Source organism: Melopsittacus undulatus, chromosome 13 (assembly GCF_012275295.1).
Source record: "Melopsittacus undulatus isolate bMelUnd1 chromosome 13, bMelUnd1.mat.Z, whole genome shotgun sequence".
Lineage (NCBI taxonomy): Eukaryota > Metazoa > Chordata > Aves > Psittaciformes > Psittaculidae > Melopsittacus > Melopsittacus undulatus.
Genome location: NC_047539.1, coordinates 9,433,992 through 9,457,299, shown reverse-complemented (window position 1 = coordinate 9,457,299; position 23,308 = coordinate 9,433,992). Strand labels below are relative to the sequence as shown.

Here is a 23,308-nt window from a genome sequence, read left to right as displayed (position 1 = left end):
GTGTGTGAAATAAGGTATATGAGTCTTGTTTCTTGTGTATGAGTTTATGTATTACAGTTGTATCTGCTTGTTTCTACTGGAAGTAATGTTTTAGATTTGTCAACCTGTTCAAAGGTTCATAATGAAGAATAAAGTTATCTCCAATCTCTAGCTTGGTAAGTGGGATATCTGACAGTGGTTGTAGGTTTTAATGCTTTTGACAGTAGTTTCTTTTACTTAATTGCTATTTTGCTACAGTAAAGTGAACCAATGTTAAAAAAGGTTTTAAGATTGGTGTTTCTGTAATGTCTTGTTCCGCCTTAATAATGAGACAAAATGTGAGTGAAGTTAAATGCCAAGCCTGCCAGTTTACAAAGCCTTGAAATGAGTTTTATGTGTAAGCTCATCAAGTAGCTAAGCACTTACTCCAAGTGTGGATCAGTTCAGTTTTGCTGTTCTGTCTAAAAAATGTAATTTGCTTTTGTTCTGTTGGAATAGAGTGAAAGAACTGAAGGAAATCCTCTGGTTTTTGGCAAAGAGGCCTTGTTGGGGTAGTAAACTGGACTGGGTATTCTACTGCTGCTTGGAACTGAGTTGTACCTTTGTTCTTTTTTCCCATAAGAGAGGCACAAGAGAAGTCTACAGCTGGATTATGAATATTAAATTTATTACAATAACAGTTTACAGTACAAGGCACATACTGATGACTTACAATCAGCTTGCAACACTTGTAACTAAACAGCCGCATAAATTAATACAGGTGCATCATGTACAAGTTGGAGGGAATACTTAGTTCTGTACAACTAAAACTCCAGTTTAATACTCTTTGCTTAAAAGGCAAATATAGTCCTAATTTAATGGTTTTCCTTCTCACTGCTCAGAATAAGGGGGAGGATGTTCTCATGTGACAGGTAGGTGAAGGGGAACTGAAGAGAAGGAATTGGGTGGTTTGCCTCAAAACACTTCTAAGTGCAGCCCACTTGGTATCAACCTGCCAACCAGTTTTTGTACAAAACCAATGTTTAATGTATGGCTACCTGTTGAGCTACCTGATAAATACTGGTTCCTCTAAATGTGTTCAGCTGAGTATGTAAAAGGAAGGTAAAATCAATTGTAATAATAAATGAAATCTATTTGTCAATATATCAGCCACTGAGCTAAATAGATACTGACAAACTTGTCAGCAGAAGATACAGAAAACTTCACACCAGTGCACCATGTAACAAAAAATAAAGGGGACTAACCTGCCTTGCAAGTTCAGCTTTTATAGAATGAAAACATGGATGCATTTTATCTTTGTATTATTCAGGAAAAGATAAACGTTTTAAACCCACTTCTGGAGGGCTTCCTTGCTCCATTCTCATAAACACCTCAGGCTGGATTGTTCTAGTGAAAAGAGAGCAAACATCTACCATCACCAGTGATCTTTTGGACTATCTGTTGCTGAAAATATTTCTCCTGTGACTTTGCATGTCTACATTGCTCTTTTATCTCCACATGATTTAAAACTCTTTCACCCTCTCTCAGTACATCTGTACTCAGATTGCTTTAGTCTAATTTGTCAACTCAGAGGCCATGCCCTGTTTTACTCTGACTGTTGCAGGGCTGTATTAGCATTGGGGCTTCTTGGCTGACTTTTAGTCCACTAGAAAACAGTGGCATTTCTTAGGAGGTGCTAAAACCACCCAGAGGGACAATGTCCGTTGTGTATTAGTGTCTTAGAGTACAAATTAAAGATGCATCCTTTGCCATTTCAAATGCTGTTATAAAAGAATAACATCCATAGTCTTGCATGTGAAAATAGAGATTTCTGCAATTGTTACTTTGCAAATTACTGCACTAGAAATAATGTTCCCAGTTTCTGTTTGCAAGGGTTGAAAGAGAAACTTTGGCTTTGAAACAGATAATGCTCCCATTTAACTCAACCATTTCTTTCCCCACCTTCACCCTTCCTAACGGAAGGCTGCAAAATGTCTGTTTGAAGAGATGTTTGCACGTGGGTATACGAAAATGACCAAACACTGGAAGCTGAAGTTTGGAGGTGGTTTGAGGAAGTGTGGGGGGTTTTGTTAAAGAAACCTAGCATGAAACAGCATCAAATCTGGCAAAACATATCCCATCTGTAAGATTTACCTATTTAAATACTTACCCATTTAGGAGAAAACTCACTTATCAGTAGCTCACCACCAGTCTGAAGAGTGAAGGAGGTGGGTAGAGTTTTTTCCTTTACTTCCCACACTGAGATGCTGGATACATACCTCAGCATGTACCTCAGACATCTGTTACATTCACATCTGTTACATGGGGTTTTTTTAAATTATAACAGAAAAATTCTTTAGAAACAAGCAAAAGAAGTGTAATTTTCCTGATTGGTAACTTAATAACTAAACGGTATTCTAATATTAAAATAATTCCCAAACTGTTCCTGTTGTCCTTAAAATGAAGTCAGTTTTGGAAAATGGCTTTCAAGTATACTTGAGGGATAAGCTACAAAACTACATCCTGTAACTGTACAGTAAGACACATCTATTGGTTTTCTGTTGGCAGTGAAGGAACATGCTCCCTTCTTAAAAACAGTTCAGGTGCCTTTTGTTCATAGTTCCAAAAGAACAGTCCTTGTCCCTTGAAGTTATTTGTTCCCTCATTGGAAGTTGGGCTTGAGACCTAAAGTTAAGTGAACTCAAGTCAGCAGCTGAAGTGTAAGAGCTTCCTCTGGGGGGTGTCTGCACACCTGAGGAGACAAACCTTGGTGGAAGCAATGAAAATGTTTCAGAAGATAAAGACTCCATCACTGCTTTCTTCTAATGTGGTGAGTTCTTTGTACCGATGTAACTCTTCAACAAGTTCATCGATAGCTATGAATGTATATATAACCTTAGTTCTTACCTAAGTAGGCCATGAGATACAAAAGAGACTTTTATCCTCTGTTTTATTTTACTTCTTATATCTCAGTGGTAGAGTGAAAATAGAATGCAGGTTTTTAGATAAATGATGCTTACTTGGGTTTACCTGAACTCTCATGTACCTGCAGCAGAAGTATTGTCCTCCAGCTAACTTGGCAGTTGCAGTCAGCCTGAAGGACAGTTACATCTGGAGTGTGTACATCTCGTATAGAGAGGTCTGTATGTGCGTGGAAGTTAATTTGTGTATTACTGCCTCAAAATGTAATAGAAATAGTTCTGATGAGAATCAGTCCTGCTGAACTCTACCCAGCTTCTTGTTATAAAGAAATTCCCCTCCTTCTTGAGGGTGAAACCCAAATGCGTTGACATTAGAATATGAGCTAATAAATCTTCAAAGTAGGTTTGTGTAGTTTGTTAAACATACTATAGTCAGCTAGCCAACAGGAGTATTCTAAACTTTAGTTCTGTATGAGGAAGGAATAGAAAGAACCACAGGCTCCAGCAAACTGTAGGTGTGAAATTAAATGAAAAACAAACTAAAAATGCAGAACAAAACACAAAATGAAGCAAAGCAGGGAGGCAGATCTTTAAGATTACACTTTTTGGCACTGGAACTCAAAAATGTTCACTGTTGGTCTGTAGTTTCTTTGGGTGTGTTGGGTGAAGTAACCCATGATGAGTTTTTGTGGCTTGATTGGGTCTAAAGGAAAGTGAAGCCTTCCACATTACAAAGAATGCTTTTGTAGTACTTACTACACAAGGAAGAACAGACACTGGTAATGAAAAGGATAATGCCACCAACCGTGTGTGCTGATGTATGCAGAGCTGTATATGGTGCTGCTCAGAATCCTCAGTTTCCTCTTCCTCTCTCTGCTCCGCTAAAAACCTATGGGTATACTACTTTTTTGTCTAGTTTATAAAACCCTGTGCTACTTGAGTCATACATTTATGGCTATCAGAAATATCTTTGTATTTTTCAATGTAGTTAAGCAATTAGAACCTTAAAAGCGAATACGACATTGCCCAGTACAAACGATCACATTGAGGAAGATACAGGAGCACTGCCACAGACTTGGGATTCTACACCTAATCCTACCCGCTGATACTTGTCCTTTAGTGGCTTACTCAGCCATGCACACTTTCTGACAGCCCCAGAGCATGGACTAGTGGTATTGTCATGCACACAGACAGCCATGTGCTCCCAGTATGCGTTGGCTCTCTGTCAGTTCAGGCTGGTTAGAAGTGCACTGGAGATTTCATTGAATTGCTTAGATATATGTGCTGGAGGCACCGTGTTTCCAGATGCCTGTTGTCAGTAATGCCATCTCCATGGAAAACTCCTCCATTTCTTGTCTTATCTGGAAACTAAATTCTTTGGGGTGGGGGAAAGAGAATGGGGAAAGTCACATTTTGTGCTCCCTCCAGGTTAGCTTATACTGCATTCATGCGGATGTCTCCAAAAGGAATTTCTGTAGCTGTTTCTGGAGTAATACTTTTCAGAATACGCTGTTGGAGAGAAATCAGTATTAGAAATCAATTGATTTTAGAGGTAATACATAACATGACCGCCATTTGGAAAGAGATTCATGATAAGATATGAATTTAGTTTGAGTTACACCTCATGAACTACAACACAAGGATGTTTCAGGCTTCTCTCATCTCAGCACTATGAAGATATAAGGTGCTACAGAAGTACATAGTATTATTTTTAATTGTAACACATAACTTGAACCAGTGTTTGACAGATGTTGTATTAATGCTTTAGGACTTTGCAGTTCACTTGGATACCCTGAGCCAACTGAACATACTACTTGTGAACTGGTAATTACATAAACGTAAATCCCAAAAATGCTGTCACAAACTTATGAGAGCATCATCCTTACCTCCTTAAATGTTCCTGGGGTGATGACCAACCGATAGACCATGTAGATTGGAATGAAGATGACAGAAGAGGTTCCTATGCAATAACCCACTACTGTGGTCCAATAGGGATAGTTATAATCAAAAAGCCGTAGCTCAGGAGGGTTGGACAGGAAGCTGCAAGTGACAAACTGGGAAAGGAAAAAGGAAAGTGTGATTGTTCCATCCAGTATTTTGATGGCAGACACTTATTTTAGCGATTCCATATCCCAGCATAGCACTGAACTTAAAAACCACAAGTAGGATTATAAGGTTGTCACTGAAAAAAATCTTAAATGACATTAGTATGGAATTAAAAAAAAACAATCAAACAACCAGAAACCCAAAACTAAAGAACCCCTCAGACCACTTCTGGATATCCAGACTTTCCTTCAGGATGTTTAAAGGAGCTCGAGTGCTTCAGGGAGGCACTGAAAGAGCCAGGTAAAAGCTCACATGAGTTACTTATTCCATAAATACACATGGATGTGTTTGTTGCCTGAGAAGCATTACAGACACAATTCAGGACCACACTTGTACATTTAAAGGGAAAAAAAAAGAAGTTAGATGGACAGAATCAGATTGATTGATACCAGTGCACAGAATTTCATCCAGTTACCCTTCTATTGAGCCCTATAACTTGATTCCAGCAAAGGATCCCTTCCAGAAAGGTCTCATCTTAATTTTAAGCCACCAGAAATGGGACGTGTAGAGTTTCCCATTGCCACTTGGCCTACATTAATTATGATCAGTGTCAATTCTGTTTAGTCTGAATTTAACTGACAGCCACTGTGGTGGTGCTTTATGCTGTTCTTTATTGGGTTGTAGCCCCTTTGAATACTCTTTCAGACACTGTTAAGAGTACTTACCTGTGGTAATCACATCGGCTGTCAGTTTTCTCTGTGATAAGCTATACAGATTCTGGGATTTTCTCAGTTACTTATTTTTACACAGTTTGTCTTTTCTGTGATATTTTTCCAGAGCATTTCAGTTCTTCAGTAGCTTTTACAAATGTTAATACTAGGTTGGATACAGCATTCTGGCATCAGCTCGACTGATGCTGTTAGATCACTTTCCAGTGCATAGCCTTCATGAATGAAAGCTGTCTAGTGAAACAACAAATACTTTTAGTTGACTATCACAGGACTAATAGTTGTGACTAGCATTGAAAGGACATCTGATTCTATCATCAGAATATCAGGATTAACAGCAGAATTTCCATACAGAAATAATGTGCTGCCTTCTGGGCTTCCCTTAGTTTAATTTCTATGGAGAATCCAAATGGCTCTGCCTGGTAACCCCATCACCAGAGCCCTGTTCCTCCCTGTTTATTTCCCTGCCTTAGGGTCACAAAGAGGACAGTAATATAAAAATTCTTTGTGGTGTCACCCCAATTTATAGCCTTTTCTTCCCTTCTTTTTCTAGGGGTAATAAAATGATAATCTTTTAATGATGCATTGATCATTATGAGTGTTTGGAATTTGCTCTGTAGGTCTTACACCTCCATTCTGTGCTTTCTAAACTCCAACTTGACCTGCTCCGCTCCCGCTAAGGCTAGTGACAATAAAAGAGAGTGTGAACTAATTTTGGATCAGGAAATGAGCACTTTGTGTTCAAATGTTATCAATAATCCTGCCAAGTCAAACACTGGGACAGTGCTTCCAACTCTGAATTATAGATTTATAAAGGTTGTAATTAACTGCTGTAAATTCTAAGTGGAATATTCCAGTGTTGTCAGTCAGCGGGTGCTGAGGCAGTACATTTACTTATCTTGGCTTCCTCCCCAGGCAATATATTTTATCATCATCTTTTATTGCCCCATTTTGCTGAGGTAAACATAAAGCAACAAACCAGAGTAACTTTACTCAGCAGAGGGGTGGAGAACCCAGTCTTACTAACAAAAAATCCTTAAAATAGTGATTTAGTAACAAGACCTTGTACTGGATTTTTCACTCTTTGAGCCTTTTTCATTTAACAAAAAGTGTTACTAAAGACCTTCATCAGAAGATTCTGTAATTAACCTTTTAGAAGTCGAAGGAGCAGCATTGCTCAGTGGTGATTTTGTGGTGCTGGAAAGAAACAGCTATAAAGAAAACTCACCAGAAGGAAGATGGGACTAATTGCTACCCAGCAAACTCGCCAGTACCAGCCTGGGGCAGAGCCTAGCATTTCTTTCACATCATTGCAAAACTGGGTGATGCCTGTGGAGACAAGTGGGATGAGAGTGGTAACAACAGATGTAAGTCTTTTCCAAGGAGATGCACAGCATTTTGTATACAAGTAAATCTAGAATCCGTCATGGAAGATGGTTTTGTTTCTGTAAGTCTTAATTATACTAAATCCTTAACTCTGCATTACCGCTCTTGTCGCGTTTAGATGTCTGTGTACTCATGTCAGAGAACAGTTAATTCTCATGGATTTAGTAATCAGTGAGTTTGTAAACTTTTTCTGGAGACACCCATGATCTTGTCTGCTGAACAGAGGAAATACCAGGCTGCAGCAGCTCAGCAGGCTGGGTCAGCACTGTGTGTCAGCATGACAATAAGCGTACCATAGAACCAGGACACGGCAACCGCTTCCAGAAACACGACGGTTAGGACAGCTGGACCCGTGGCGTATTCCTCAAACAGCTTTACCACATATGCACCTCCCTGGAAAGGAGAGCACAGCATCAGTGAACCAAAGATCCAGTGACGGGAATCTGCTAATACTGCTGTTTATTATTGCCTTCATCTGGAGCAGAGCATTCCCAGATGGGTCACTCAGTTCTGTCCCTGCATGGCTGTTCCTGCCAGTGAAATCCCTGAGCGTGCTGCTGGTCTGCTCCCTCCCTATGAACCAGTGAGGCTGCCATGCAGACGAGCTAAAGCTGAACCCACTGGCAGTTCTAGCGGGATTTTAAGGAGCAATTGGGATTTGATGGGGGTTGATGGGATGGCTTTTTGCATGCCTACTCTGATGGCATCTTCTTTCACCAACGTGAATCACAGTTACCAAACAGGAAATAAATATGGCGTTACTTTGCTTTCTTTGGGATCTTGAATCATGAATGAGAAGAGCATTGTATCTTGGAGAGGAGCTGTCTGTTTGCAGCCAATGCCTTAAATGAGAAGGAAGTTGCACATAAAAGAGCAAACGGACTGAAATGTGACACAAAAGCCAAGTATTTTTACTTCTTCCTTATGATCATTAAACTCATTACTTAGAATTGTGTTTCTTGTGAAAATAGCTCCACAGGGACTATTTGGTGTGACTGATCCTGATTTCTGGACTGATTCTATAAGGAAGATGCAGGAAATCTGTTGCTAGAAGTTTTTGGAGAACAGCAACAGTCAATCACATCATTTTCTAGCAGATGTATGTTCAATTTAAAAAAATAAATTATTTTAAACATTACAAAAATTAAAATAACAATTAATATTATTTTTAAACATGGGACTTTGGAGAACAAGAAGTAAGCCACATAGAGAATGTGGAAGGTTCCCTGTTCCTGGAGCAGCTGGAGCAGCAGCTGCGTCGGTTCTGATGTTGAGCACATCAGAGTTGTGCTGAATTGCAAAAGGATCACTTTGCAACACATTTCCTAGTGAGATTTACTGTTCACATTTCACTTCACATATGGATTTCTAATGCATAAAGAAAAGATTCCTTGAAACTCTCTTCAAAGTTGTCATTCGCAGGAACCTGCCGATGAGGAAAACTGAGGAGTGAATGAAATACTTACAAATGTCAGGGTTGCTAATGACCCCAGGAAGCAAATGATGATCAGACCAAGGACAAACAGTTCCCTGCGCTTGCTCCAGACATGCGGGAATTCATCCAGGACTCCAGTAATCACTCCCTCTAGTCCTGCAAACTGAAAAGCATGGAAAAGTCACTGGAAAATAGAGGGCAGTGTTACCTGCCTTGAAGTATGTTTCAATGCTTAAAGGAGCTTTAAAGCATTGGAACATGGGTGCTTTATTCTGCCTGTGGAGTTGTGTGACTGCTGTTTAGACAGGCTTCAGAACTTTTAAACTCTTCAAGGTGAGGATTTAGTCTTCATGCATCTGTAGGATATGCCTACCATCCAGAGGAAGTACTGTATTACAAGGAATTGGGTGCCAGTAAATCGTAGGTGGCTCGGGAGAATCAAGATTGTGAAACCAGCTGAGTTCAGCCTTGCTGGAAGGAGTTACTAATTCCCATAGTATGCCACTGACAAGTCATTAAAGCCTATTTAGGTAATGGCTGCTGTCTTACAGAAGACACATGGAGATGCCAGTCCTGCTTTAAACCCTTTAGTGGTGGTGCAGTATTTGTAATTCTGCTTCTTCTGATGCTGGCAGGGGTGATGCCATACACCAGCTACCCAAGAGGTTCACTGCCTTGCACTGCTGTGTACTCACTGTGCTGTCTAATCCCAGAGTGAGCAACATCAGGAAGAAGATGATGGCAAAGAAGGTGGAAGCAGGCATGTTTGCAATGGCCTCAGCGTATGTGATGAAGAGGAGGCTGGGTCCTGTTATTAGAACAGGGATAACTGTTAGCACACTACTGCTGTGAGGAGGCTATTCTCAACCTAGAAGATTATATTCTATTTTAGAATCACTTTGAGAGATATGTATATAAACGTAACCTACCAGTATCTTTGGCAACCTCTGATACATCTTCATTCCTCATCTCAGCCATGTATCCCAGCACGGTGAAAATGACAAATCCAGACACAAAACTGGTCACACAGTTCACAGTGCTGGTAACCAGAGCATCTCTGCAACAGAAGACCTAACTCATGTCAGGGAGTTGGCATCTGCTAGAAAGAGTGGTTTACTACAGATGGGGTGAGTTAGTGTTCTGGATGGAGTCCTAGAAAAACTAGGGGAATACAGGGGAAAAATCAAGCAATAGATTTGAAAGAAAGAAACATCAACCCCAAACTCCAAACAGTTGCTGTAGCATCAGCCTGACACTGGGTTCAATACTGGATGTACAGTGGTGCTTTAGAAAAATAGGATTTACTATGGGAATATTAAAGAATTGAAAATTCTATTTCATATAAGTTATCCAATTTTATTCTATACAAGTTCTAAATAGTCCATTTCACCAGCACTGGGTTTCTTTTTCTTAAATAGCCACAGTTATATTTTAAGTTCAATTTGACTTATAGAATCAGGTAGAACTCACTGGTAACAGTTGTTATGGAATTTGTTGTAGCTGGCGTAAGCCAATAGGACCCCAAAACCTGGACCAAGGGAGAAAAAAATCTGAGCTGCTGCATCCACCCAAACCTGAAAAATAGTGAAGATAAAGAAAAAAATGACATAAACCAGAGTGAATGAGTTTGGCGTATTCAGAATATCACTTAGCCCTACAAAACTGTGTGTCACTAGTCTGCCTATATTCCTGCTCCTGATGTAACACACATTTTGTTAAGAGAGCATGTTGGAATACAAATATTTATCATAGATCTGTGAGAGCTGTAAATATCCACTGCAATTTTAGTGCCTATTCAGTGCTTATTGTTGTCTCTACACTGTCTCAAGTACTCACTGGCAGTTTCACTCCTGACAGCATCTGAGATGAGTTCACAGTGATTTGCCTGCAACCAGTTTAACATGAGAACTTCCTATCCGTGGTTTTGCAGTAGGCTTGGCCCATCTTCCTCCAGACTCTCTGTGCTCTCTGTGTGTCCTCCAGGCTGACTGGTAGATCATCACTGCCCAGACTTTTCCTAGATACATGGAAATGCATTTGACAGTGTGGGTGCAGTTCTAGTCCTGACAGTCTGTAGCCATGACAGATGCAAGTGTGATGATAGTGTTGTGAAATGCCTGCTGTACTTGAAAAGTGGCCACAGCCTTAATGAGTACTGTTCCTAAAGTACAGTATCAGTCCTCTTTCCAAAGGTGAAAGTCCTCATTCATTTATCCTCTTTTGACTGAACCATGGAGTTCATTACATCTCATTTCTAATATTCTCTTCCATCGTGTGAGGCCGTCCTGTATCACCCACAGACAGAGCTCTGTCACCATCCAGCACACAGATTGTGATCTGCTGTCCTCACTTCAGATACAGCCAATACAATATCAATGCCCTTTATTGCTTTTTCTGAAGATGTGGTCCCTTATTGGAGATGCTGCTTTATCAGAGACCGGTGTCTTTTCATTTCCTTTTCATTCACAACTCTCCCTATCAGCTGGGCAGCAGCAGACTTGCAAACATTAGAATTTTTAATCTTTATATTTGTAGTATTTATTGCTTTGGGCTTTTTCCATCACCCTCCTCACCAGACACTTTCATAGGCAGTGAAGTAAGTGTAGCCTAGAGCCTGATGGACCACTTGTCATCCACAAAGCTGAATCAGATATTCAGTGCCTGGGGTTTGTTGGTTACCACAGTCTTGTCCTCATTCCTTTCTTTTGAATCTGGGTGGTCTGTGCAGGCCTAACTCATTCATTCCTCCTCTACATGCACTTAAATGCATTATGGTCATATTTTAGTTGGTGGCTACAGAGAGTCTCCTTGGGCTTATCCGCCAGATCTTGTCTTGGAGGTTGGAAGTTACCACTCTGCTAACCTTAACTGTTTACTGTATAAATACAGGCAACTGTGGACACTTGGGCTGCAGAGAAGCCTGCCCAACTGTGTAATGATCCCATCACACCCAAAGTCCTGCAGCTAGAGCTGTTGTTAGGGCTTAGGAAACTTACTTTGCTCAGTGTGGCTGTCAAAGATCAAGGGATTTATTGCAGTGTAGCAGCAATCACAGCTTCTTGTTCAGTGTCACCATTTTCCTGGTGAGAAATTGTTTGGTGGCTTGTCTTCCATCTAATCACATCACTAACTGTGTTCAACCCCTGTCTGGGAGCTCTGCTCTTAGTTCAAGCTGAATTGATGGTGGATGCTACTCTTTAAAACATCTTTATAATTATAGAAAGAATAGCATGACTTTAAACAAGAGCATGAAGCCAGGCTTGTAAGTCCACACCAAGACATCTCTTTTATCATACTCTGTGCTGAAAAGAGACATTGAAGTGTATACATGCTGATGGCAAACAGCAAATCTCTGCCCTTTTGTAATGGTTTTTTACCTCAGTGGCCAGGAGTTTCTGCCAGTCAGGTTTCAAGTAGTAGAGGACACCTCTCCAAGCCCCGGGCAATGTTGCACCTCTCACAAGTAGGATAAAGAGTATGATGTAAGGGAATGTGGCAGTTACCCACACCACCTGTGAGGGGAAACAGGAACACAGTGTTTGCCAGGGGTAGAAAGTTAACAGTGATAATAAGAATTAGTTATTATAGCTCTTAGCATTTATGACATCCTCATGAGAGCTACTCAGAGCGTCTGTGAACAGGCAACTTGCACATCTATACCCATGCTTTCCCTCAGCAGAGTTGTTCTGGTCCACAGAACAGTGGTGTAATTTACTGTTGTTACATATTACTTGAATAACAGGAGCAGTCACTCCACACTAAGTGCTTTCCAAATCCATAAGCCTATAATCCCTGTCATGAAGACAATCTGAGATCATTCTGTCAAGTTACTTGACTCATTTAGAGCTGCTGCTAGACTATACTGTACCACGTTGATTCATCTTGCTTTCGTATTCACCTTGCCAGATGTTTTGACCCCTTTCCAGATGCTGAAGTATACAATGGTGAAGATTAGCAATAAACAGAGGGTCAACTGCCAGCTAATGCCTCCCAGGTCATCCAGCCCATCAGACCTGTGCACCTGTAGAACTTGGCGTCTGGAAGAGGAAAGCAAAACACAAGTACAGATATTTATAACAGAAGCTGATGTTAAATCCTGTACTGTCATCTGAGCTGAGGCCTTGAAAAGTAGCCTTCAGTCATGTCTTTTTATCTTTTAACTAGTTAATGGTGCAACAGTGATGATAAATGATAAGTGATGACAGTGGTTTGGAACCTTGTATCTAAAATACAGAGTACCCTCCCATACACCCTAAGCTTACACACACCTACAAGTAAGTATTCAGTGACCTGAATACTTCAGAAGAGGGTCCCATTAATAAGGAGCCCTTCTCCCCCTCCAAAGCAAAGCTAGCTACGTATTCCACCAGTCTGTCTGATATCATCATCCTCACTTACATGCACTTACGTATAAAATTCTTCTGCAGGAGAGATGGAGTGTGGGGACCAGCTGACATTGTCCTTGCTGAAGTAGTTTGTGCAGTTGCCTGTGTTCCAGGCATTTGTGCAGCTAGTCCATGGCAGCTCCGTCGTGAAGGAGGAGATGAGGTAGTAAAAGGCCCAAGCCATAATGGTGTTGTAATAGGAGGCTATGTAAAGATCTATTATACAGATGGCAAAGCCAATTCCTAGTAAGGCAGGAAATAATTACATGAAGTGTAAGTTTTAGGCCAAAAACAAAGGGAAGGAATTTGTTATCACATCAACTACAATTAGTAACTGTCTAAGGCATCTCTCAGGAGGTACGCTACACTCTCAGGTGTTTACAACACTGGAATTTCTTATGGCTTCAGGAACATTCAGGCTCTGATTCCAAAGAAAGCATCCTTAAGCAAGACAGAACATGCTTATATAGAGCTTTTTTCCCATCTGTTTCTAAATTCCTGGAATTTAGAAATAGGCATCTTGCACTCTCAGTAAATAAGAGACAGGACCAGAGCTTCAAGCCTGGGAGGAAGAGTAAATGAGCATATGGAACAGGTCCATTTACTCAAAGAGACTCTATGGTAGGGCAGCAATTGACAGATCAGGCTGAAGACAGGGTATCATTTATTTGTAACAGAAATAGTAGATCTGTATTCTTTCCTGTTTTGAACTTCCCCTTGGATTCAGGAATGTTGCATTACATTTTCTGTTTATTATTGAATATTTCCAGGCTTGGGTCAGAGAATGTGGACCCAATAGTTATCTAATCAGTTAGAAACTTGCATGTCATACTTATACATGAGAGCACACACTTCTGCAAGTGTACGTAAAGCTTTATGAAAGCTTTCTTTGTAAAGCCAAATTCTCGTGTGGAACAAGCCTTACTTTGCTTTAGAAGATCTTTATTTAAGAAATTGCACCTTTATAGGAAACTCTTCCAGTTATTCTGGAAGTCCCCAGTGTTTTCCCATTCCTCTTCTTTACCTTTGAATATAGGACATATTTTTCTCCAAATTGAAATACACCCATTCCTGTGGTACTGTCCTAGTGCTAGTTCCATATAGAAGAGAGGAATCCCTCCAAAGATGGCCATAATTGTGTAAGGAATGAGGAATGCCCCTGCAAGAAAGAAAGCAGGTTATTGTAACTCTTCATAGGGCTTCTCTTCCAACAGTACCAGCACTCCATACACAAGAATTCCTTTTATCCCACAGGCAAAATGCATATCCCCTTCCTAGCCACTGTGCCACACTGAATTACCATGGGATTTCTCGTAAGAGTAACTACTTAGTAAAGTGAATAAAAGCAACATTCAGGCCAAATGTCTCACATTTCTATAACAAGCATACATAGGATTCACCAATACTGCACTGGCTACAATGGATTAGAGCTGTGAGAGAGAGGGACTACAGGTGAAATAATTTCTTCAGTAAAATGCCTTTGTTACATCAGGGAGACAAAAGCCCCTTCCAGGATCTCCTTGATTAGATTTATAATTTGGCTGATATATCAGTGAGTTGAAGGCTTTGCATTCCTCATGAGCTGCTTTTGACATGTTGGTTTATCTGATTCTAAAATACTCCTTGGGACAGGGATTGAGTCTGTTCCCTTGGAACATGGTTCTGTACCAAAGTGGCTCTTGGCTTCTATTTGTACTGACATTTTAGATCTTGCTAACTAGTTTTCTTCCATGTTAATATCTAGCTATTCCATCCCAGTACTTAGGTTTTCCAACATGCTTGCAAAGTAATTTCCCCTTTGTTGTTTGTCATGTACGATACTAAAATAAGCCACTAATCTATCCATTTATAAGCAAGAAGTTCAGCATTAAGGAACAGCACACAGAATTAGGCACTGACCTCCTCCGTTCTGATAGCATATATAAGGAAATCTCCACACATTCCCCAGATCCACTGCATAGCCAATGACAGAGAGTAGAAAGTCAATTTTTTTACTCCAGGTCTCTCTGTCTTCCAACTCCATCAGCTGCTGTTGGCCTTCTGCTCCGCAGGTGGTGGAAGTGGTGGTTGTGGTGGTGGTGGTGGCTGCTGGGGCAGGGCACTGGGCATCCTCCACCTCTCCCATACCATTGCAGGGAGCAGAGCTCTGCCCCCCTGAATAACCATTTGAGATCTGAGCTGACTGCCCTTTATCCCCCTGGCTGGAATGGACTTTGTTGCCATCCTCCACCAGCCGCAGGGCAGATTTAGGGTTCCTGACCAGAAGTCCATTCTCTTTACAGTCTTCTCCTTTGTTACAGCCTGAGGCATCTTTCTTGCAAGTCAGTGGCTCAGTCTCTTTCCCTGTTGCCTTTTTTTCCATTTTCACCAGGATTTGTTCCAATCACTTGCACACAGACAGCAGCAGAGTCCCCTTGTGGCTTGTCTTCCCACACTTTTATTCCTGGTGTATTCCCAGCACTTTTAGAACTCCTCTTCCATATTTAAATCCATCACATTGAAGGCACAAACAGCATCTAAGAAATGAAAAGAGTTAAAAATCCATTACAGGGCTTATTGATGCTGTAACTTTTAAGTTACAACTGACAGATTCTGTAATTAAAGTACTTTTGGAAGTAATGAACCATCACAGCATGCAGCAGATAATCCAGGATTCAGTACAGAGAGAGGCAGGAAGCAGTGATCTTCTCCTGCAGCAGAAGCTGCTATACCTGGTTTATAACCTTTGGCAGGTTTGCTGGACTTTGTGCATTGCTGCAGTCACAGTCCCACTGTCTTCTGGTACCACGTTCTCCTCTGAACGCTGCTTTCACACCCAGGGAGGCTGTGGGACTCGCAGGTTGCAATACTGAGGGCAGAGTTTAGTGTGGCTTGTGTTTTCAGTTTCATAACCTCATCCTGTGACTTACCCACTCATCCTGTGGCAATTTCGAGGTTCACCAAGTGTGAAGGGAAAAGAATTACTGAAACAAATATGACATAACAGTGGATATACAAATCACATTTCAGGACCACCTTTCTTCACAAATGCCACAGGTTCTGCCCTGTTTAGCAGCAGACCTAGAAGGTTTAAATGGAAGTTGAAGTAAGTCTTTAAATCTTGGTTGTTTTGCTTCAAACGGAGCTTTGAGGCTCAGTCAGCACTAATAATAGCAAGGAAAAAAGATCAGAAAACTTCAATTTGATTGTTTTGAGTAAGAACTAACATGTGGGTCTAAAGGACAAGAATTGTCCCCAGTTTTGTTTAAATCCTTGGGGAAATAAAGGCATCTTTCCATTTGGATCTGCTAGCACTGTGGTTCCAGCCCCAGGGAGGGCAGTGGGTAGGACTGCAAAGAGCAGACTCTGGGAGAACCCCTGGCTATCCCTGCTCTCTTATTGTGTGCTGGAGCATAACACAAGGGAAATGAACCATCCCCAAATACAGAAATGTACAGCACAGATTTTCCTTGAGAACAGAAAGAGAACTGTGGGTCAGTGGGTCAGGTTTTGTTCTCTGGTCATTTGTCAGGGAAGTCAAATGCCCTTAAAAACAGCATTAAAAGCTGCCTTTCCTCTTGAAACGGGAGCTGATTCTCTGTGCTGCAAATGCCCTGGGGCAGTAACCTTGCTTTATAGCGAGCAAAGCGTTACACAAGCTCCACAGATTATTATAATTGCATCTAATTTTTCCTTTCAAATGCTTTTACCACAGTGAGCAGCATTGTCACATGCTAGCAGAAGAATAAGCATTACTTTATTTCACTTATAACTGTTGGGAAACCAAAGCAGAGAGGGGATATTGTTTGCTCATTTGTAGAATTTGCTCATTGCTTTCATCCTTGTGCAAAGACAGTTCGTTAAACCTCTTCCTAAATACTTATCAGTGCAAGCAGAAAAGGAAGGAAAGCTATCGAGCTGCAGAGTAAACAGGAGGATGTTCTTGAGGTGAAAGTCACTTGAAGGTGTTTATAGCTTTCAGAAATATCTAGTTCTTCAGTTCTTTTCATCATATAGCAAGCAGTGCATCATTAATGCTGAATTCTTAGGGCAGTACATTGCTACCATTAGTTAATCATCCACAAAGGCAGAAACATCTTCAGAGTTCCAGAGAAAAATACTATTGCAAAGAACAGGAGTTTGTTTTACCTGTGAGGCTATAAAAGCTGAATGGCTTTGGAGTCTGAAACCATCCCAGAAAAGCCTATGTAGATGAGAACTGTCCTACCACCACTGGAGGTAACATAAGAATCCTAGGAAAGGTCACAGCCAATCCTGCCCTCATATAGAGCATGTTAAATAAGCTAGGAACATGGAAAAGTAACCTGAGCCCTTATGGACTTTACACCTTTTACTCATAAATGGGAAAGCAGTTAAAGGATGTTGATTTATCTGCTGCATTATCTCATGAAGCTGAGTTTTCCATACCTGAGACTTAAATCCTTACTGTATTTGTGAAACACTTGATTTCTGCACATAAATACTTCTTGGTGCTTTCTTTACAGAGGAGAGGGCATGGAATGTGTTATTGATCTGTGACAATCAAGACCGTTGTCTCATCCAGATCTAAGCTCCTTCTGGTCCTCTGCAGAGCACAGGGAAGAAATATCCCATTATGTGAAATATTGATGTAGAATTTTCAGTAGTTTCAGCCTAAAATATGCAAAATTATGTGTGAACTTTTGGGGGCTTCAGCTGGAATTTGAACTATTCCTTTCTACCCTAGGAAATCTCTGGAGTGACAGACTCGACAGCGGTGTTCTCAGGGGCATAGTTGGCACATGAAACACAGCATTTACAGAGTCAGATTTCATTACACTGTAAAAACTGTGGGAGAATGGACTTTTTCTCTCTCTTGTTACAATTCAAACTGAAGATATGTGTAACCACTACAAACAGCACAAACAGCAGCAGAATTAAAGCTCTTGTGGCTGAGAAGTGTGCTAGGATCACTAGGGAACATACCCAGGGGAAAATTACACTCATAGTGAAGTATGTTGCCCTCCACTTCCTCTCCATGCACCGATCTTTCAGTAGTTACAGGTGCTAGAATGATGATAGTGAATGATGTAAGAAAGGGCAGCTTATCACTTATTACTTTGCAACTTGAGCTGTTGCAAAGGTTGCTCTTACATAAATTTACGTTGGCTTCTTATCGCCAGCATAATCTGCTACAGAAGAAGAAGAAGAAGCAAGCTCGCTGTGCCTTCATTTGGTTGTGATGTGACTTTGTCCTCTGAGCAGCCCTAAGCGTCTGCACTTTTTGTCCCTCCAGTAGCTCTGAACAGAGACTCTGGAGTGAGCCTAGAGGAGGTCATGGAGCTGCTGTGAGGGCTGGAGCAGCTCTGCTCTGGAGGCAGGGGACAGAGCTGGGCTGGGGCAGCCTGGACAAGAGAAGGCTCCTGAAGGGGAGACCCGAGAGCAGCTCCAGTGCCTAAAGGGGCTGCAGGAAAGCTGGAGAGGGGCTTGGGACAAGGGATGTAGGGACAGGGAATGGCTTGAACCTGCCCAAGAGAGGGGAGACTGAGCTGAGCTCTTAGGCAGAAGCTCTTCCCTGTGAGGGTGCTGAGGCGCTGGCACAGGGTGCCCAGAGAAGCTGTGGCTGCCCCATCCCTGGCAGTGCTCAAGGCCAGGTTGGACACAGGGGCTTGGAGCAGCTGCTCCAGTGGAAGGGGTCCCTGTGCATTACAGGGGATTAGAACTGGATGAGCTTTAAGGTCCCTTCCAACCCAAACCAGTCTGGGATTCTATGATCATTCTAAAGGCCAGTTTTCTTTTCCTAATGCTGTGCTGTCCAGGAGCACAGGAGAGGTGCCAGCCCTGTGAACTGCACTCCTCCCTAGTCAAAGAGCAACAGAAGAGGAGCAACTCTCAGCCCTGCTCCAGGGAAGCATCCTCTAACACACAGCACATCCTCCACAGCTATTCCCTGCTTTGCTTGCTTGCTGAAAACACTGGGCTGGCTAATTGAAACCATATGTTCCTACAAGCTTGGCGGGAGCCACCAACAGAGTTCACATCAGCCAAATATTAATTATCATTTTTAGTTACTCCCACATAGAGCTAAACTCGAACCAGCACTGGGGATGTCAAAGCCCTCTCTGCCCCTTGGTGCACAAACCCAACTCCTTTGCCTCTATCAAAGCAATCCTCAAGGAACATCCCTGTCCTGGGGCCTGGCTCCCTCCCGAGCTGCACAACTGATGCATCATGGCTTTGTTTATTTCTTGAGGCACGCAGTGACCTCTCGTGGCAGTGTGGGAATCCCTCTCTTTTAATGTTCTGCCATGTAGTAAACCAAAATCCTTCTAGCACTTCAGAACAAAACGGTTTTCCTGTTCTCTGTGTTTTTAAAGGAGCAGATTGATGTGTCCAGGAGATTAAAGCAATTAGGCTGAGGTACAGCAAATACCAGATGCTTCAAGGAAAGCAAATCTCAATGCCTCGAGTCACCTGGAGGATACTTGATTTGAGGTGGGGCAGCACTGACTTCCTGCATTCCTCAGCCTCACTCTGCATGACTGCAGATTCATTGCTTGTCTCCAAACCATCCAATAGATTATAACTTGCAAAATGTGGATATTTGCATGCTTTTGGCATCATACAAATTACATTATGTTTTCACATGCTACTTTTATGAGCCAGTGCTTGCTGGAATGCCAGCTGCTCGCTGGGTTACAGATGTGTTCCTGCAGTAGAACCCATGTCTATCATTCAAACAGCTCCTCCATCTGCCCCACTTCTGCCCATTCACATGCTAGCACTTGCAAAGAATTCAAGTACTTTGAACTCTGAGACAGAAGTTAATTCACCCTGCTGGCAAACAGAACCAAACATTCTAACACATACCTATTACTTTGACCTAAATCTTGGTTTTATCACAAAGTATTTAAGGTGGTTAAAGTTATGTACCCGCTTGACTGCATATTACATGTTGGAATAAAGATGCTGTTCACACAGGCAGCTGTATGTAAATACAGAGAGTCCAAGGAAACTGCTTTTACCTAGAGAATCAAGCAAGGAGTTTGTATGACAAGACAGAAATCCCATATCCCACACAGGGAAAGGCTTAACTGTTTATCTGGTGGTGCTGTTCCCACCTCTGAGCCATGACCCCTGGACAACCACAGACTGGGGTGTTTCCAGGTACTGGACCCTGGTCTTCACCCTGTCTCCTCACACAGCCCTACTCTATCTTTGCACAGGAGGGAGGTGACCTGGGTGACAGTGAGAACCTTGTAAAGATTGGTCCTTTTAACAGGCTTTTGTGGGCTGGTGCATCCCTGGTTTACTGCAAGTGTGGTGTGAAGGAGCATAGAGCCTTCATGGTTTTGAAGGCCAGGACTAACCCTTTAATCAAAGTTATTATGGGATAGCTCTGATGCGCCCATGCTGTGAGGAGTTGTTAGAAAATAAGTTTCAGCCAATTAAATCTTGACATTAGCTTAGGATTCATTTTACCTGCTGTGTGTCATACACAAGCCATGCTTAGAGTTCATAATGCACAAAATAAGTGCCCTTTGCTTTTTGACTGTGTTTGTATATACTGATGTCATCAAAAATGAGTACCTAAAATATCCTTTTCCATCAGCTTGTTTCTCTCGTGAGCTGATAGCAAGTTTGACACATTGGATTTCAGGTTTCAAAACCTGATATTCATAAATACATAGAAGATACAGGGTCCCAGCTTTGGGAGGGCTGCCTGTAACCAGCAGTGTTAGGTGCAAAGCAGATACAAGCTGATGTCTAAACTACCCTCAACAACAGAACATTCATTTCTTCTGGGTTTTGGGTTTTAGCTATGCCTCTCCAGTCCAGTTGGATAGAATCAAAACTGACTTTTGATAAAGAGTGATCAAAACCCACTGAAATTAATGGGTCTAGCGAGCAGGTCTGATCCTGGTGCCAGTCATTTTAAATGTAGCTGGATTGGGTACTTCTGCACATCATTAATGTGTATTTTATAAGAAACCTGCCATTTGTAGATGACAAAATAGATCCTGTATCTGAATATTTGCAGTTCTTGTAAATATTGGGCTTGCTTCTTACTAAAACGGATCTGTACTCAACAAGTAGTGCCACTGAGTGGCCCTTTGGGAGAGTAAAAGGCTACTTACCAAGGTAAGAATGGCATGAGTAGTGAGCTGTGTATTCCCAGATAAGGCTAAATACAGGTAAGATGTGAAAATAATGCCTCTGAAAGGAATAGTACTGGGGGGAATATAAACCTGTGCTGTGAGTTTTTATGTCCCAATCTTGTCCATCTTTCAGTCTGAAATTCAAGTCGGCAAGAAAGAGAGATTTTACCTTTAAAAATGTGTTGAGAAGACAGACACTGCGTTGTAGTGGGAATGCTGCCAAATGGATGACACTTAACAAACAGGGAGGAGGGGGAGAAAATGCATTTTGTGGCTTGAGAGTGTCTACATGTAGTGCAAGGAAACAGATAAGCTCAGAGGGAACGATATTCCCTTTGTATTCTTCCTCAAATTACTTATATAAACTTGAAGGAAAAGTTATAACAGAGCAAATATCACCAAACAGAGCAGAGTTCCCTAATGGAACTCTGCACAAGCAAATGAACAGGCATGGTGTTTGAAGTGAGAGACCTGTTTGCAGACTCAAGTCAAAGCCTGTCTACATGCAGGTACTTGTTTGTAATGTTTTGACCTGAAGAAGAAACAGTCACCATTGTTTCCAGATGATGTTTCTTTGAAGGAGATTTGGTAACAGCTATCTCTAAATTACAGCCCCTTTATATAGGCTCCAAGTTCTTTATGAAACACTTATACCACAGACGGGCTTCGTTATGTTGTCTCAAATCTATGATACAGATTACCAGGTCAACAGAGCTGCAAACACACAGTTCTGGAACAGAGTTAAAACACCAGCATCAGAAAGGACAGCGGGATACAGAATGAACAGTTCTTTAGGCTCTTAATTCCTAATGAAAACAGGGTAGGTTTTATTTCCATGGGGAAAAGCAGGAAAGAGCTTAAATGCACACCATACATTTCCTTGTGTGGGAATAATTTAGGGGGTTTATTAAATTCCAGTTTTAGGGCAGTTTTTCTTAATTTATATAACCATTTGCAATTCAGCACAACTTGGCCAATTAGAAAATGGACCACAACAGACACTTGCTTTATGCCAAGTCTACAAAGTGCTCTCTGAGAAAATTACCCTCAAATCAGTCATCGATAGCACCAGAGGATGAGGTCCAAGTGTCTGCACCTTCCCTGGTGAATGCCTGACAGCTAAAAACCCACAGGGAAAAAATCCCACAATGCTTCCAAGAATCCAGATCCATTAAATGCACAATCCTTTCCCCCCAGACTTTCTTCCCACACCAAAACATGTTTTCCATGACTATTTATATATCCAGTTGCATTGCATTCCTCACTTAAACTTCCATACCACTTGGCAAACTAACCAGCAAGCAAGTTGTTTCAGCACTAAACATGATTGACCATAAATCTATATATGACATGCTCTTCAGATTTATTACTTATAATAAATCTGTCCCATTGAGTTAGATGATTTACTGTGCTGGAACAGTTTACCTTTTAAAATAGAACTTTATATGGTTATTAAAACTTAGTTATATAAAATACAGTTTGCATTAATTTCTTCCCTTCAGATTCTGCTTATTTTTCCTTATAGTTTAATGCCTTTCTGTAAACTTTAAATAAACTTCATGCTCATAATGCAGTTATGGGGACTGCGAAAACTGTTATTTCAGATTGCCATAACATGTTCTGCTACAGGCATTTGACTCCCAACATTCATAACTGCTGGACAAGTGCCTGAGCAAGAGGGAGTAGGGCATCAGGAAAAGCAAGAAAAAGCATTCAAGTTTTAAGACAAAATCAAAACCAACTTTCACCAAAAATCAATGAGGTTTTACCCCCAAAACCTTTGTTAGATGCATTTTCCCCAAGCTGTAGAAATACTCTAATAAGACCTTAAATTTGATTTAAAAAGAAGCAAAACGTAGTGTACGTATTCTAGACTGTAGTTAGTAGTTCAGAGTTTATAACTAGAGCTGAAAGAAGCAGTAAGGAGTGGAAGTTAATGAAGCTCTGGTATCTGCTTGCTTCAGAAGGTAAGCTCTGAAGACAGCATCTAAGTCTGTCTAAACTCATAAAGTACTTCAGAAATCAGTGTTAAAAACAAAATCATAAAGTACCTGTCTCTGGGGTCGGCTTGAAGCACTTTCCTTGGAGTTATCCAAGCTCGAGTAACCTTCACCCACATTTACTTCAGTCTCGGGAACTCAGCCTGTGGGCAACTCAGCATCTTGGGGAGGTTTTTGTACCCCAGTCCCCCTCACATGGTCTGATTTCCAGATAATCTGCTGCCAAAGAGCTCTTGGAGAATTTTTGCGTCACTTTAGTCAAATAAACTTTGTGTTTCACCAGGGCTGCAGCTCACTTTTCCTCCTAGAGGTGGGTGGCTACATTTGTCTGC

The 23,308-nt window shown here is 41.4% G+C and overlaps 1 protein-coding gene across 2 annotated transcripts; it reads right to left on the bottom strand.

Moving 5' to 3' along the window:
• Window positions 1–1,495: 1,495 nt before the first annotated feature.
• Window positions 1,496–23,308, bottom strand: SLC6A4 (solute carrier family 6 member 4). 2 transcript variants are annotated; one of them, XM_005142902.4, is made up of 14 exons: window positions 23,028–23,308; window positions 14,759–15,375; window positions 13,884–14,018; window positions 12,883–13,102; window positions 12,373–12,511; window positions 11,852–11,986; window positions 9,945–10,048; window positions 9,404–9,531; window positions 9,170–9,282; window positions 8,506–8,637; window positions 7,333–7,432; window positions 6,882–6,982; window positions 4,766–4,933; window positions 1,496–4,388 (listed from the first exon to the last, which is right to left on the bottom strand). In XM_005142902.4, the coding sequence occupies exons 2-14, from the start codon at window positions 15,219–15,221 to the stop codon at window positions 4,314–4,316; spliced, it is 2,013 nt and encodes a 670-aa protein (XP_005142959.1). In that variant the 5' UTR covers window positions 15,222–15,375; window positions 23,028–23,308; the 3' UTR covers window positions 1,496–4,313. The 2 variants fall into 2 exon arrangements, with proteins under 2 accessions (XP_005142959.1, XP_030899426.1); XM_031043566.2 differs by lacking the exon at window positions 23,028–23,308 and adding an exon at window positions 15,571–15,631.